At 37.5% G+C, this 13,189-nt stretch overlaps 1 protein-coding gene across 7 annotated transcripts in view; it reads left to right on the top strand.

Moving 5' to 3' along the window:
* Window positions 1-13,189, top strand: part of NLGN1 (neuroligin 1) — a 386,277-nt gene that overhangs the window by 74,483 nt on the left and 298,605 nt on the right. For 4 of the 7 annotated variants that reach the window (XM_027685601.1, XM_027685600.1, XM_027685599.1 and 1 more), the window contains exon 2: window positions 7,422-8,227. In XM_027685601.1, the coding sequence (XP_027541402.1) occupies window positions 7,735-8,227 (493 nt within the window). In that variant the 5' untranslated portion in view covers window positions 7,422-7,734. Of the gene's footprint in view, window positions 1-7,421; window positions 8,228-8,673; window positions 8,734-13,189 lie in introns of all 7 variants that reach the window. The other 3 variants (XM_027685596.1, XM_027685597.1, XM_027685595.1) reach the window with 1 other exon arrangement.

Below are 13,189 nucleotides of genomic sequence, written 5' to 3'. Positions count from 1 at the left end.
GACATCCTCAAACCTGTGTAAAATAGGCATTGTGGGATGGAGCTTTTGTTTCTTCAGCTGGTTTCCCAATGATGGGTTATTTTGGTGGAGAAGTGGGACCCTGATATAGCCACCATGAGACCCCATTGCTGGGTTAGGAAACCCTCTGGTCACTGGAGTTGTGATCAGCGTGACCAGGACATGACCACAGGGAGACCCGAGACTGGTTGCTGTAACAAATAAGTCTCTTTCTCACAGAGAGTGGTAGAAAATGAAAAGAGGACAAGGAGCTGAATAATAGGAGCTACACACGAAGTCAGATGGAAAGAGTAAATCTTTGTAGACATTTAATGGTGTTATATTCTAAGCTTTTGGGAAATTTTATTTGAAATTTTTTTACAACAGTAAATATAGTCAGTGCTATATCCTATTTCTATTTCACGTGAGAGAAAAATTCCCCATCTATGGCACAACACTTTACTGCTGCCATTACTGCAGACTTTATAGATCAGAGATGTGTCAGCATGTTAGCTTTAGCTGTAATGCTTTTTTTGTGTGAAACCTTATGGGCCTTGCAGCCACTTTCTCATAGTGACACTCATAAAACGTTCAAGTTCTCATATTTATTATTTAATTTGCTTCCTATATAAAGCAACAGAGCTCTTTGGTACATGAATACGAAGCCAAAAATGACAGGCAGGCATGAATGGGACTAATGAGTTTTAATAATGCACATATTAGAAACTGCTAAAGGAAGTTTAATTAAGAAAAACAAGTTAAGCATGAAATTCATTTTGGAACAAATGCAAGTAAAGTCACAGATGTACAGAATGCTAGATCACAGGAAACAGCCTCTTCAAGTTGATAGATCCCTATAATGCCAGTATTGCACTCAAATTGTAGTGTGCACTCTGCAGTTCTGGAAAGCGTGGTAATACCATTCAAGAGCACTTTCAGAGTTGAGTTAGAGATGTTGGGTTTGTGATTAATAAATTATATTTACACCTCTGTGAATTTTATGATGAGTTGGAATTTGATCTCAATTACCCTGATGAAATTGAGACCATCTTGACCATCTGATCAAGAACAAAAAGCATAATTTTCTGTCACAAGAAAATTTTTTGGTCTTTGTATTAAAAAAAGAAAAGAAAAAAGTCATCTTATTGAAGAGCCAGTTATTGATCTAACTCTACAACAAGGGTTTTGTGTGCTCAGAACTGTCATTGTATTGTATCCAGATAGAAAAACAATTCATGGACAAATCTGAGTTCATTCAAGCATCTTTGTTTGCAGAGTTCTCTCTCAAGAAGTGGTAATAACTGTATTCTAGCTTGTTTTTATCTTGAATTCCTAACACCCCTCAAATAGGAAAACACAAAATTGATATCTTTCTTATGAATCTGGTATGAAAGCTTGCCTTAGGCGATAAACTAGCATTAAAGGTAATATTGTTCATATTATAGTTGCATTAAAGGTGGTGAAGAAAATCTGATTTACTTTTCTAACATGATGAACCCCAGTGAACCAAGGGTTAGCCACAATTATATATCAGATTAAGAATTTTGTTAGCAATTCTATAGCGTTAATTTTTCACCTGCAAGAGACAATGAAAGAACACTTGGTTTCAGAAGCCTCTGTGTGGGTTCTAGACAGTCTGTTAGATTGATCAGATGGGAAGCATGTGCATATTGTATGAAGTATTAATCAAAGCAAATAAAATCCACTTGCCTTAAAGATATGCAATATATAGATTTCAATACTGAAGTTCTCAAAGAAGGAATATCTGGGTTATTTTTTTTCTGCAGAATGACCTCTGATTAACATGAGTTCAGTTGAATTTCTACAGTAGGTCAAAATATCTCCATGTCCTGAAGCACAGTGCTGCCATCAACAGAATAGCCATTTGATCATTTAGCTGAACAGTTACAGTACTCAAAAGTGAGTATAATGTGTGGTCCATTTAAGAGTTAACTGTAAGCTGCTAAAAGGAATAAAGGTTCACTTCAGTGCCCATTATATTCCAAGCCAGTGCATCTGTCATTTTTAATTTAAATCTGTATTACTTAGCTGTCTAAAACTTTACACATAAGTGACAGAGTTACCCATTCTTTCTGTTATGGGTAAAATCACCATTTCGTTACCTACTTACTGTGCAAAATGTCAGACAGCTATAGTCCACATTTAAAAACTGTGGTCAACTTCTGGTAATATAAACTATTACTTCAGCTAAGAAATAGAACTACTTTAAGAAAATGATTTATTGATATGAGTAAATGGAAGATAATAAGTCTTAAGTGACCCTCTTCTTCTCATAGGCTTAATTTGTCTAATTCAAAACCAGTTTAATAGAAGATTATGATCAGAACTTTTTCTATTTTGGCAAACTAAGTTACAGAAATTATTTAAAGGGATCTTTTGATCATGGAAATACTAGTTAATAAGGAGTTTGCATTAGTGAATATTCGCATTAATGGGGAAGAACAAAAATATAGTGCAGCTGAAAAATGCATCACAATTTAAAGGAACCTAATGACATCTACTCAGTTTAATTCAACTTTTCACTGATTTTGCTACACTGCATTGAATACTGTATTTAAGTACTGTATTTTTCACTAATTGGATACGGGGCTTTGTCTACAAAACATCACATTAAATAGAGGTGAATGTGAGAATGGCACTGAGGAATCATTTTCTCTGATCTGGGAGTGATATATTTACACAGCTTGTAGCATCTGGAAATCCTTACCAGTGGGTTGTTTGCCGACCTTGTAACGTAACACTTGTAATCTCATACTAATGTGGGGTGGGACTGCGGGCCCAACAGGATGATATCTTATTCATACCTTTGTTGGTGATCTTGGCAAAGTTTCCTGCGTCTCAACAGGGTTGGATTTGTAAAAACTTTCAGGAGCTTCCAGACCTGTAGCTGCTCCGAGGTGGAGGGGGTGGTGGTGGCACGTGGGAGTTAACCAAATCCCACCAGAGCTGTGCCCTTCTTACGTGTATTACGTACTCAGGGTTGCAGTCTCCTCTGTTATCATTTCACACACCTGTTTTTTTAAATGCACATAGTTAATTTCTTGAACTAAAAACATGCAAATCCCATCCCTTCACCAAGTATTTATGGAAATAGCCAAGAGCAGTGTCTGTTTCAAAATCTTTTACAGAATGGTTTGGGTTGGAAGGGACCTCTAAAAGTCATCTAGTTTTTACCCCCTCCATGGCTAGGGACACCTTCCCCTAGACCAGGTTGCTCAAATCTCCATCCACCCTCCTCTTTTTTACTACTACATTGAGAGAAAATACTCCGTATCTGGCACAGAATTTCCCTTTGCTTGCTTGAAACACAAAAGAAGAGATGGGAAATTCTGTGATGCATCTCTGGAGGATTTGTCTGATCATGTTTACAACTGGTGTGTCACACTGACACATAATGCTCACCCTGGGTCAGAGTCTTCCCTTTAATGGCTTCTGTTCCATTGGACATGTTCCTGTTTGGTACCGTAGCGTATTTTAGAGCATGGATTGCTTCTTAGAGACATGAAACATCTCTGGGCTCTTAGTTCTAAGTACAGACTGTTGTAAGCAAAAATGGATGCAAATAGAGCTCATTCTGCAAAAATACCATTTGTGTTTTTTGAAAGGAAGTAGCATTGTGTAGTGTTCCAAACTCTTACAATCACTTTGTATGAACATTTGTGCAATTGGGATTTGCTGGCAAAATTGAGGTGGAAAGGTATTTTTAGGCATGAATATCAAATCACAGAGTACATCTTCAGCTAAAAAGAAAACAGCCCTTTTTTGGTTTTAATTTGTTTGTTTGTTTGTTTTGTGTGGTTTTTTTTTTATCACAACAATGATAGCCTTTACATGTGCTGAGGCTGGCATATGGCCAGAAGCCTTGGGTGCCACCGAAGGTTTTATTAATCCATTGGAGCTATTGACAGGTGGTACAGATCAAACCATCCCTTAAGATCTGAAGGTCTGTGCATGAGCAACAATGAGGAATTTAGCTGCTGCGGTTTGCAGCAGATATGACCTGTTGTGGGATGCCCTGTGTCATTGGAAATGCAGAGATGCATTGAAGCTATCTTGGATTGTTCGCTCCTCAGCATACTAAATGCCTCTCCAAAGTATTTCAGAATCTGAGCTATAAAGTAATTTGAATTCAGAAAGGGAGATAATAAAATAATATATGATAGAAAAAAACTCTATATAGTATAGACTGTTCGAAAGACCATGAAAGACTTTATCAAATACCTTTTACAGTAGAATTCATTTGTGTTACCAGAGGGAGCAATTGTGATCCTCAAATCTAGACAGTAGTAAAATCTGAAAATGTTTCTCCTCCTCCTCCTCAGATCCACAGTATTTTGATGCTCAATCTTGTCCCAGACTGATCATCGTTACTCTTTAGTTTATTCTCCTGCCTGTCTCACTGATCATTCCTGCTGCTGTTTATTGCTTCTCTTTTTTCCCACTGATTTCAGTTCAGCCAAGTCCAGATAGCAAGGGAAATTCCTATATACATCACCTGCTGAAGGACTGAGGAGAATTTTGTCCAGCACTGATTCTCAATGAGTAAGACCTGCTTCTGGCCAGCTTCCCTGTTTGCCCTTGCACTTAGTGCTCACAATGAAATTTTGGCATGAAAGTCTCAAAAGATTTGATTAATCTCAGTCTCTTTATTTGCGTTGAGTTTGTGTTTTTAATGCAATGACTTCAGGGCAGCCAGTGACAGGCTTGAATATCTGACCTCTCAGTCTCAAAAATAAACTGTTACTTAGCCATTAAAAAAAAAGGCTTAAAAAGAGCAAATCCAAAATTCAAGTTACAAATACAATGAAAATCTGTTGATTCAAATTCTGCAGGTGCTTTACAATTTACTGCCCTGTATAGCTCATCCATCTATTTACTGAGGCTAACTACTAGCCAGTAGTTAATTAATTAGGAATAGCCAAACACAGCATTGAATTATATTCTTACCTTTTAGCATTTTGTTTGTGTCTTAGAGTAAAACCTTGTCTATGGGAGGCAAACCAGAACTGTAGATCACAGCTGAGCTGTTCAGCTACAATGGCAAGCCAGTGGATGGACAAACTTAGAACTGTAGCCCAGCTCTAGGATTTGCTTTGAATTTACATTGAATTTACCATTTTAGGTATCAAAAATGCATTAAAAAGTTGTCTTAGATCTGAAAACAGGTGCTAGGTGAATTATTAGTAGCACCTTGGTAATTTTCAACATTGAATCAATTTAGTAGCTTGAAATGAAGAAGGATGTTTTTCCTTGGTGCACCTCTGTTGGATTTGTTGTCCTCAGACCTTCCCTAGACCATGTGAATTAGCAGGAGGGCTACTGAGATTAAGCTTCTGCTATTTAAAAGTTTGAGTTTGAGAAAGAAGAGAGAGTACTTTTTTCCATTTCTGACATGAAAACAACCCCCCAGTGATGTCAAGACCAGTGGAAAAGCTTTAAATCTGTGGAGGTTTTTGAATACCAGTAATGAATAAGCTTCCATCCTCCCATGTACATCAACTCAGAAAAGTTATTCTTGGTGCCTTCTGCTCTGACACCTGTCTGCATACTCTGCCTTTACTATTGCTCCAGTAATATCCTAGTACTTCCAAAATCTGAAATGCAACAAAGCAACAATCCTCCACGAGGCGAATGTCTGGCATTCTGTGTAACTGTATTAAAGTAAATGCAAACACATACGTCAAGTTTAGGGAATTATTTTCTGCAGCTAAATTGGTCTGTTTTCAGAAAATGCCGAGAATTTGTGGCTGGAGAATGAAGGATATAAGCCTGTTTGCTAATACAGTTTCACACTGAAAGTGTTAGAATTAGCAGAGAAAGAAAGGGAGAGAGAAAATTGTGGAAAAGCTTCGTCTATCTCCTTATTGCCTCCTGAGATAGATTGTTCAGAGCTAAAGGAACACTAGACATGAACCAAATCTCCTGCTGTCCTATATAGCTTTTACAATCTCCTTTTTAATAACCCAAACTGCAGGGTAGTCTGACTATTAGACAAGCCGTTCTTTTGAATTCTCTCTACAATGTGTATAGACATGATAAAAAAACAATTCTCATTAAAGCTGCCAATGCTGTTTCAAAAGCAGGTGGTTTAAAATGTTTCCTATACAAAGCAAAACACATTTCTTGTGCATTACACACCGCTTAATAGGGAGTGTAAGATTACACTGCTATGTTGTGTATAACGCTGCGTTTTAAATAATAGGATATTGTAAGTCGTGTTGGAAATATGTTTCACATGAATATGGAAGACATAATGATACGTACTGAGCAATTTTCAGAAGTGCTGGAACACAGCCTTGTGTGACAACCTCTGAGCTAAAGTAGTTGAAAATAGCATCTGGAATTTCAGATTATACACTCTCTGATCCTAACTGATTATTTTTCTAGGATATTGTTCAGTCAGCATGTGGATATATGAAAGATAAGATTTCTACTGTCCTGTGGGAATGCTTATTGTTTATGTTATAAATCAAGGATGGTAGGAATTGAGTGCTTTCAACATGCATTTTCATTTTTCACTGAACTCAGTCTTTTATAAGGAATGAAGGATTGATCTGATGTAAAAGTTGTGATATACAGCTCCATCCCTAAAGTGCCTGTTCACATCCTTTTCCAAATCAGTTCTGAAAAAGAAGACCAACAACAAACCAACCCACAGAGGTCCAGTTATACTTCTGTGCAAATTCAGAATTTGCAATTGACTTCAGTGGGAGCAGATTTTGGTTCTTCATTGATGTGAACATTTCACTCTGTAAGTGTTTTTCATCAGCTATCAGAAACTTGTGGAATAAGAAAACCATGTAAAGAATAGTAATTCGGGTTATTATGAATAAACACAGTAATTCATGTTATCCTTACAGATATATTCCAGTTTACTCAATGTTTAAATGAGGAACTGTATTTTGAAATGAAAAAAAATATTTGTATCTATTATAAACTGTTTTTAATGAAATAAAATACATTTGAGTCTTCAGTATGCCTTTCTATCTTAATTTCTCCACATTCTGCTTTAAGAAATAATTACTTCCATTTAAAAAAATCTACTTGTGAAAACAAGGTGAAAATTGATTATGAGCTGATTAAGTTAAATAAAATATTAACATAAGCACTTATGTAACATAGCCTGGTAGCAACTTGCTTATTCTTGAAAAGGTGAATTTTAAAAATGTGTTTTCTGTGAGTCCTGTTTCTTCTGAGAAGTCTCTATAAATTCAACAGGTGACATTATAGGTAATCCAGTAATCAGCGTTTCACCTGCCATTTCGTGGACCCATAAACTACTGCAGATTTACTGACATGACTCTAGCAAGTATTAATGTATGTAAATAACGTGTGAAACATCTAGTTATCACTCTGTTCATATTAGCTCTTTCATACTAATGATTTATTTTCATTTTCTCCAGGATATAGACCTGCGGCTAACTGGATTTGATTTATAAGAGGGGATTCTGCAGTAGATGGCTGCTCTCTTCATATTGCTGCTATGGAAAACAGAATTGTCAATAGGATGTAGTCTGATAAATAGTGCTGAGTGAAGATGCAGCTTCAATAAGTGTGAAATCAATGGAAGATACTTACCGCATGAAAAGCCTTTTGAGATTTTTCTGACAGGCACCTATTTAGGAAACTCGATCTGTTTCCTTTGGTCGCCCTGTTTTTACACCAGTGGATACAAATCAGATTGCTTCATTCTAGTTACACAACTAATGTGGGACCATGGCCTTTCCAAGATCCATGTGGCTGAACTGTGTATGGAGAGCGACGGTGGTCCGCCTGCTACACATGGGATTGAATGCCACTTTTGCTTTTTGTATACTTGGATTTTTGCTCCACGCTGCAGCTGTGTCCTCCCAAAAATTGGATGATACCAACCCAGTGGTGACCACCAACTTTGGCAAGATAAGAGGGATTAAGAAGGAACTTAATAATGAAATTTTGGGGCCCGTTATTCAGTTTCTCGGGGTTCCGTATGCTGCCCCTCCAACAGGGGAGCGCCGCTTTCAACCTCCTGAGCCTCCATCTCCCTGGGCAGATATCAAAAATACCACCCAGTTTGCTCCAGTGTGTCCCCAGAACATTATAGAAGGCAGGTTGCCTGAAGTCATGCTTCCCGTGTGGTTTACTAATAACTTGGATGTAGTTTCCACCTATGTACAAGATCAGAACGAAGACTGCCTCTATTTAAATATCTATGTCCCAACCGAGGATGGTGAGTTAATAGCAGGCGAAACAGGGAGATCTTTTTATTTTCCTGTTCTACGTTCTAACAATATTAATTCACGTGTACTGGTAGCATGCATGGCTTTCTCTGTTTGCATGCCAGCTTATTACATGTATGCATGCTGCTTTTCTCTGTGTGCATTTGTCCTTGTTTTTGATTTTGATTTTTATTTTTTCTTTCTGTCTACGCTCATTTTTTTTCTCCCGCAGCACGTGTATTTTCAGGTCAAAGTTGGTACCTAATTCTCATTGCCACCCACTGACTTCTGGGAAGATGCATCAACATCTTTTCCATTGCATGTGCAGGCACAACAAGTTGAGAATCTTCCGCACCTAATAAAGCAGGTCATATTTAAGTTAGATAGTGGTGTTGCATGCTCCTACTGTCTGTGATGGAGCTCCATGTTATTTTCTAGTCTTCTATTCATTTTTCAGTCAAAAGAATATCCAAGGAATGTGCCAGAAAACCCGGCAAGAAAATATGTAGAAAAGGAGGTATGTATAAAGTGGACAAAAAAAAAAATGGGGGAGAGATCGAAACCTTGCAAAGGAAGAACGAATAATACAGCTGAAAGAGGCTGATTGCTGGTGCTGTGGACTGTTAGGGACTGTCTTGTCATAATGGAGCCAGAAAGGTGTTTAAAGAGAGGACCATGTACAGCAGATGAGAAGATAACATTTGTAAAGCCAGTTGCACCTGATCATCTCTCTCTCACACTGATCATGTTGGCAGCTTCTCTCTTGGCCTCGTGGTTCCGAGGAGTGTCTGTCCCTGATATGAGGACACAGAATGTTGTATGTGCATGGACAGGAGGTATCTCCGTGCCTGGGGATGGGTACCGCTGTCATTGCAGGTGCTGGCACAGCTCTCTCTTCCAGTAGTGTGGCATAAAGGCTATGAAATATAGCAATGCAGGGCTGAAAATCTGCATTGACTTTCCACAGGATACACCCTGTTTTCTTGGAACAGTGTTAACTATCCTGAAACGTAGATGTGAAACACTTTTTTTCGTTTACGCGCTCCTAAAAGTGAGCGTTGATTTCCTTTATTCTGTGATTACAGCTCTCTTTGTCAAGCCCAAAAACTCTTCATAGGGGTGTAGTGAACTGCTAAAATATCGTGACATGGTACTTTGGAAACTAGGCTGCTTTTAGAAGCTTTGGAAACTTGGCTTCTACCCTTTTTGTGTTAAAGAGTCTGGAAGAATTTGCAGATTTCTTTGTGAATATTTGCAAATTCCTGGGGCAGTTGACACGTGGTAGAGAAGGTATATTTTGGTACTGATTTGAAGTAGGCATTTGGTGCTAGTTTAAAGTACTAATTTAGTACTACTTTACATGTTTGTTTTGCATCAGATTATTTTCTTGTTTTCTTTACAATCATGTGTTATGTTAGAGGTGGACTACATGTGAATTACAATGCTTTTGGGGGGAAACAAAGGGTACTGTGGACGTACATAGTTGCCTATTATCTGTAATCTGTATTATTTCTGTCAGTTATATGTTCCTGTGATTTCAAAACAAATACATTTTAGGAAAGTGTCATAGCAGGAATGTTTAGAGTTGGGCAAAATTCAATTCTGTAAATCCTGTATTAGCTTTTTAAGACTATATCTAGGCATCTAAATGAAGGTGGCCTTGTTTCCAAGGCATTTGCTCTTACAGCTCCTACTGACTGTTAGGTGCAGCTGGTTGTTAATTATTAATTGTTAATTGTAGTGGCTGGATGTATGCTTTTTTAGATGTTTAAATCCACTTTCAGAGACTTAGAGCAATTTTGTGTTTAAAGTGTCGGGCTTTGAGGCATCTTCTGTTTTTCTGTTGGGGAATTTTTGCTCAGCGCTGTGAAAGTACAATTGTTTAAGCCGGATTCCCAAAGCTGGAAATAAAGATAATCAGTGTACTGTGAGCAACGTCACTTCTTCACACATCATTCAAGTTAGAATAACTGCTGTCATTTATATGCATTCAATTAATGTGCAGTGCTGCAGCAGTTATTACGCAGTTCATCAAGCGTGTGTAATTAGCTGAGCAACTTTCACTTCCTATCACCCAGACGCTGATTCACGAAGTCATAAATAAAGATGCAGATCCCCATCATTGTTCTCGGAAAGCATCTTTCGTATGGGAGGATATTAAAAAAAAAAAAATCAGAAAAATAGCAAAAATAAAGGGAGGGAGAGCCCAGTAGCTGAGAAAGTTGTGTTTATTGTCCTGTGAGCCTGAAGGAGGGAGAATAAAGGGAGAGTTATTTGAAATTCAGTAGGTACCTTTCCAGTTAAATTCATTGCACACACAGCACAATAAAAACAGCAGAAGCCTACCTTTTCCTGTTGGCAAGTGCAGAGAACTCCTGAATACCTTCAGCCTGGGCAGCTGAGATGTCTGTAGTAATCTCTGCTCTCTGAGCAACTCACGCTCTACTCACCCATATATAACCTGGGATCATCCTTGGCTTGGATTGTCCCCACACCTGCTGGTAAAGGGAGTCATGTTGCAGAACAAAGTTGCAGTAGAGTCACAGCATTTGAGCAGCAACTGCAGCTTGGAAATGACACTGCTTTTGTATGGAAAAGAAGAAAGGCCCAAAATTCTCTCTTCTCCTGGATTTTTAGGTTGCAGTCATTTCATTCCATTTAGTGATGAAAATTACCAGAAATAGAAAATCTAAAAATCAGAGGCAGACATTTACACCATCTTTTTAATTCATAAAGGATATATAAGATCAAAGTGACTGAACCAACAGCCATATGCTATCATAATATAGGGTTTGATTCTTATTACATGAAATAGATTGAATTAGATAAATAAATTAGTATTAATACTTGATTTTCATCTGAGGGACATGAGAAAATTCAAAATTTTGAAGAACAGAGAGCAATCTGATGAAGATAGATGTAGAAATAAAAGGAATTCTATCCATGAATCATGCTAGAGATGGTAGTGAGCATTATATCCATGGCCTCCTGTAAGGATTTGGATGTGCCCCCAGCAGTGACTACAGAACAATACATTGGAGCTGGATGAAAAGGAATGAGACAATTAAGCATGGGGTTTTTTTGCTAAATATGGAGGCCTGTATTTCAGTTACCTAATCTTCAAGTTACTGATTTAATAGATCAAGAAAGAGCATCTGGTTTTTTTGTCTTTCCCTTCAGGTACATGAAGGTCAGAGGTTGTTAACTCCATTTTGATTATGCAGAAACCTGTATTCGCTAGGGCTGGTTTTGGAAAATCAGTGCAAAGGCATCCGATTAATTTTGTGTTGCTTTTTTTGAGTCTGGACTCCATAACTCTAAATTCTAACAGACCCTAGGTTATACTGTAGGTAGCACCATTTTAGTGACTGATATTAATTACGTTTTTGATTATGTGGTATTTGCTGAATGTCCTGACAAACTTCTGCATAATTTCTAGGGATTACCTAAATAGTTTTCTGCTCTTTGGCATTTAAGATTTTTAATTTTCCTTATAATCAAAACACAGATATTTTACTTATGATCCAGAATGACAGGGTAACTTCCTACCTCTTAGAAGTATAGTACATCCTTCTCTAGCTGCATACCTGTGGAGCTTTAATACTCTATATTTATTTCTTTGCATTGCAACAGTTTGCAATATTATGGATTTCCTAATTTAATGACAACTACATAAAGAAAATTTGAAAAGAATCACTAATATGACCACTAAAAGAAACCCCAGGTATTGTGTGCTCTGCACTTGGGATGACAGTGTGCTCTTTCTTAAGAACCTGGACTAAAGCCTTCACATTGCCTGAGGATGTGGAAGAATGTGAAAATGTGGAGGTGTAGATGGTATATACTTGATGTCATGGAGCAAGGCATGTGCAGTTTTGGATACATTAGTATTTGTAGGAGAATTAAGAGTAGAATAAGGAAAGAAATCACTTGAGCCTTGCTGTTATGTTTAGGAATTACCAGTGGCTCAGAGACCGCCCAACATCAGTGACTTTTCCACATGTGGATTCTGTTTCTTATTCTAGTCAGTGCACTGAATAAATTTTAAATGCGAAGACTCATGATCTGAACTACCTCATTTGAGAGTGTAGGATTAGACAGCTCTATTAATATTTATGCCTCCTAATGGGCTACTTGATTTTCAGAGCAAAGCTCCCAACACCGTCCTTTCTGGGTTATGGCTGTGGTTACTGTGGACGCACAGGAACATATATACATACACACAAATATATTCATGGAACTGAAACACAAATCACATTGCTGTAATCTCATCCTGCTTTGATCTTCCTTTGTTTTCAATAGAAAATATGTTGCACCAGTTGTATTTTGTAAATGGCTCTGATAACCTTAAGACCTGGAGCTTAGCAATGTGAAATATTCTTTACAGATCTAAGCAGAAAATTTGCCTGTTGCTCTGTGTTTTTATTGACTGTTTGTTCCAATACTCCATTTAACTACCCTACAACTGTTTACTTATAATTAAATCTTGGAAAAGAAGAATTAATGCAACATGTGCAGTTCCTATAGACTTCCTTAAATTTCAGCTCTGAAATCAACCAGAAAAGGACCAGCTGAGACCTGTTAAAATCTGTATTTCTACTGGCAAAAGTCGTCAATCAATTATCAGATTTGGTTTTTTCTTAGTATGTAATTTAGAAAATAATATCAAAGTAATGGACATGTAGATGGTAAATTGTCAAAAATGATTGAAATATTTTTTCTCCAGGGCCATATAAATGAAAAATATGAAATCTAGGGTGTAAGCCTCCATCACTGTAGACTGAGCTATGTCAAAGTGTGTTGCATTGCCAGTAGGTTAAGAACATATATTTGCAGACCATTACTGAGGCTCAGGGTCACTTGAGAGTGAGGGCCAAACCCACAGAGCAACCTTTGCGCATAATTTGGTGTATATCAACCCTTAAAAAGGATGTATATCTTCATTAGACTGCTTTGAAAATTCATAATGGATT

This window comes from Neopelma chrysocephalum, unplaced genomic scaffold (genome assembly GCF_003984885.1).
Source record: "Neopelma chrysocephalum unplaced genomic scaffold, ASM398488v2 Primary Assembly neopelma1_69, whole genome shotgun sequence".
Lineage (NCBI taxonomy): Eukaryota > Metazoa > Chordata > Aves > Passeriformes > Pipridae > Neopelma > Neopelma chrysocephalum.
Note: the sequence above shows the minus strand (reverse complement) of the source record. Positions and strands in the feature narration are given on the sequence as shown.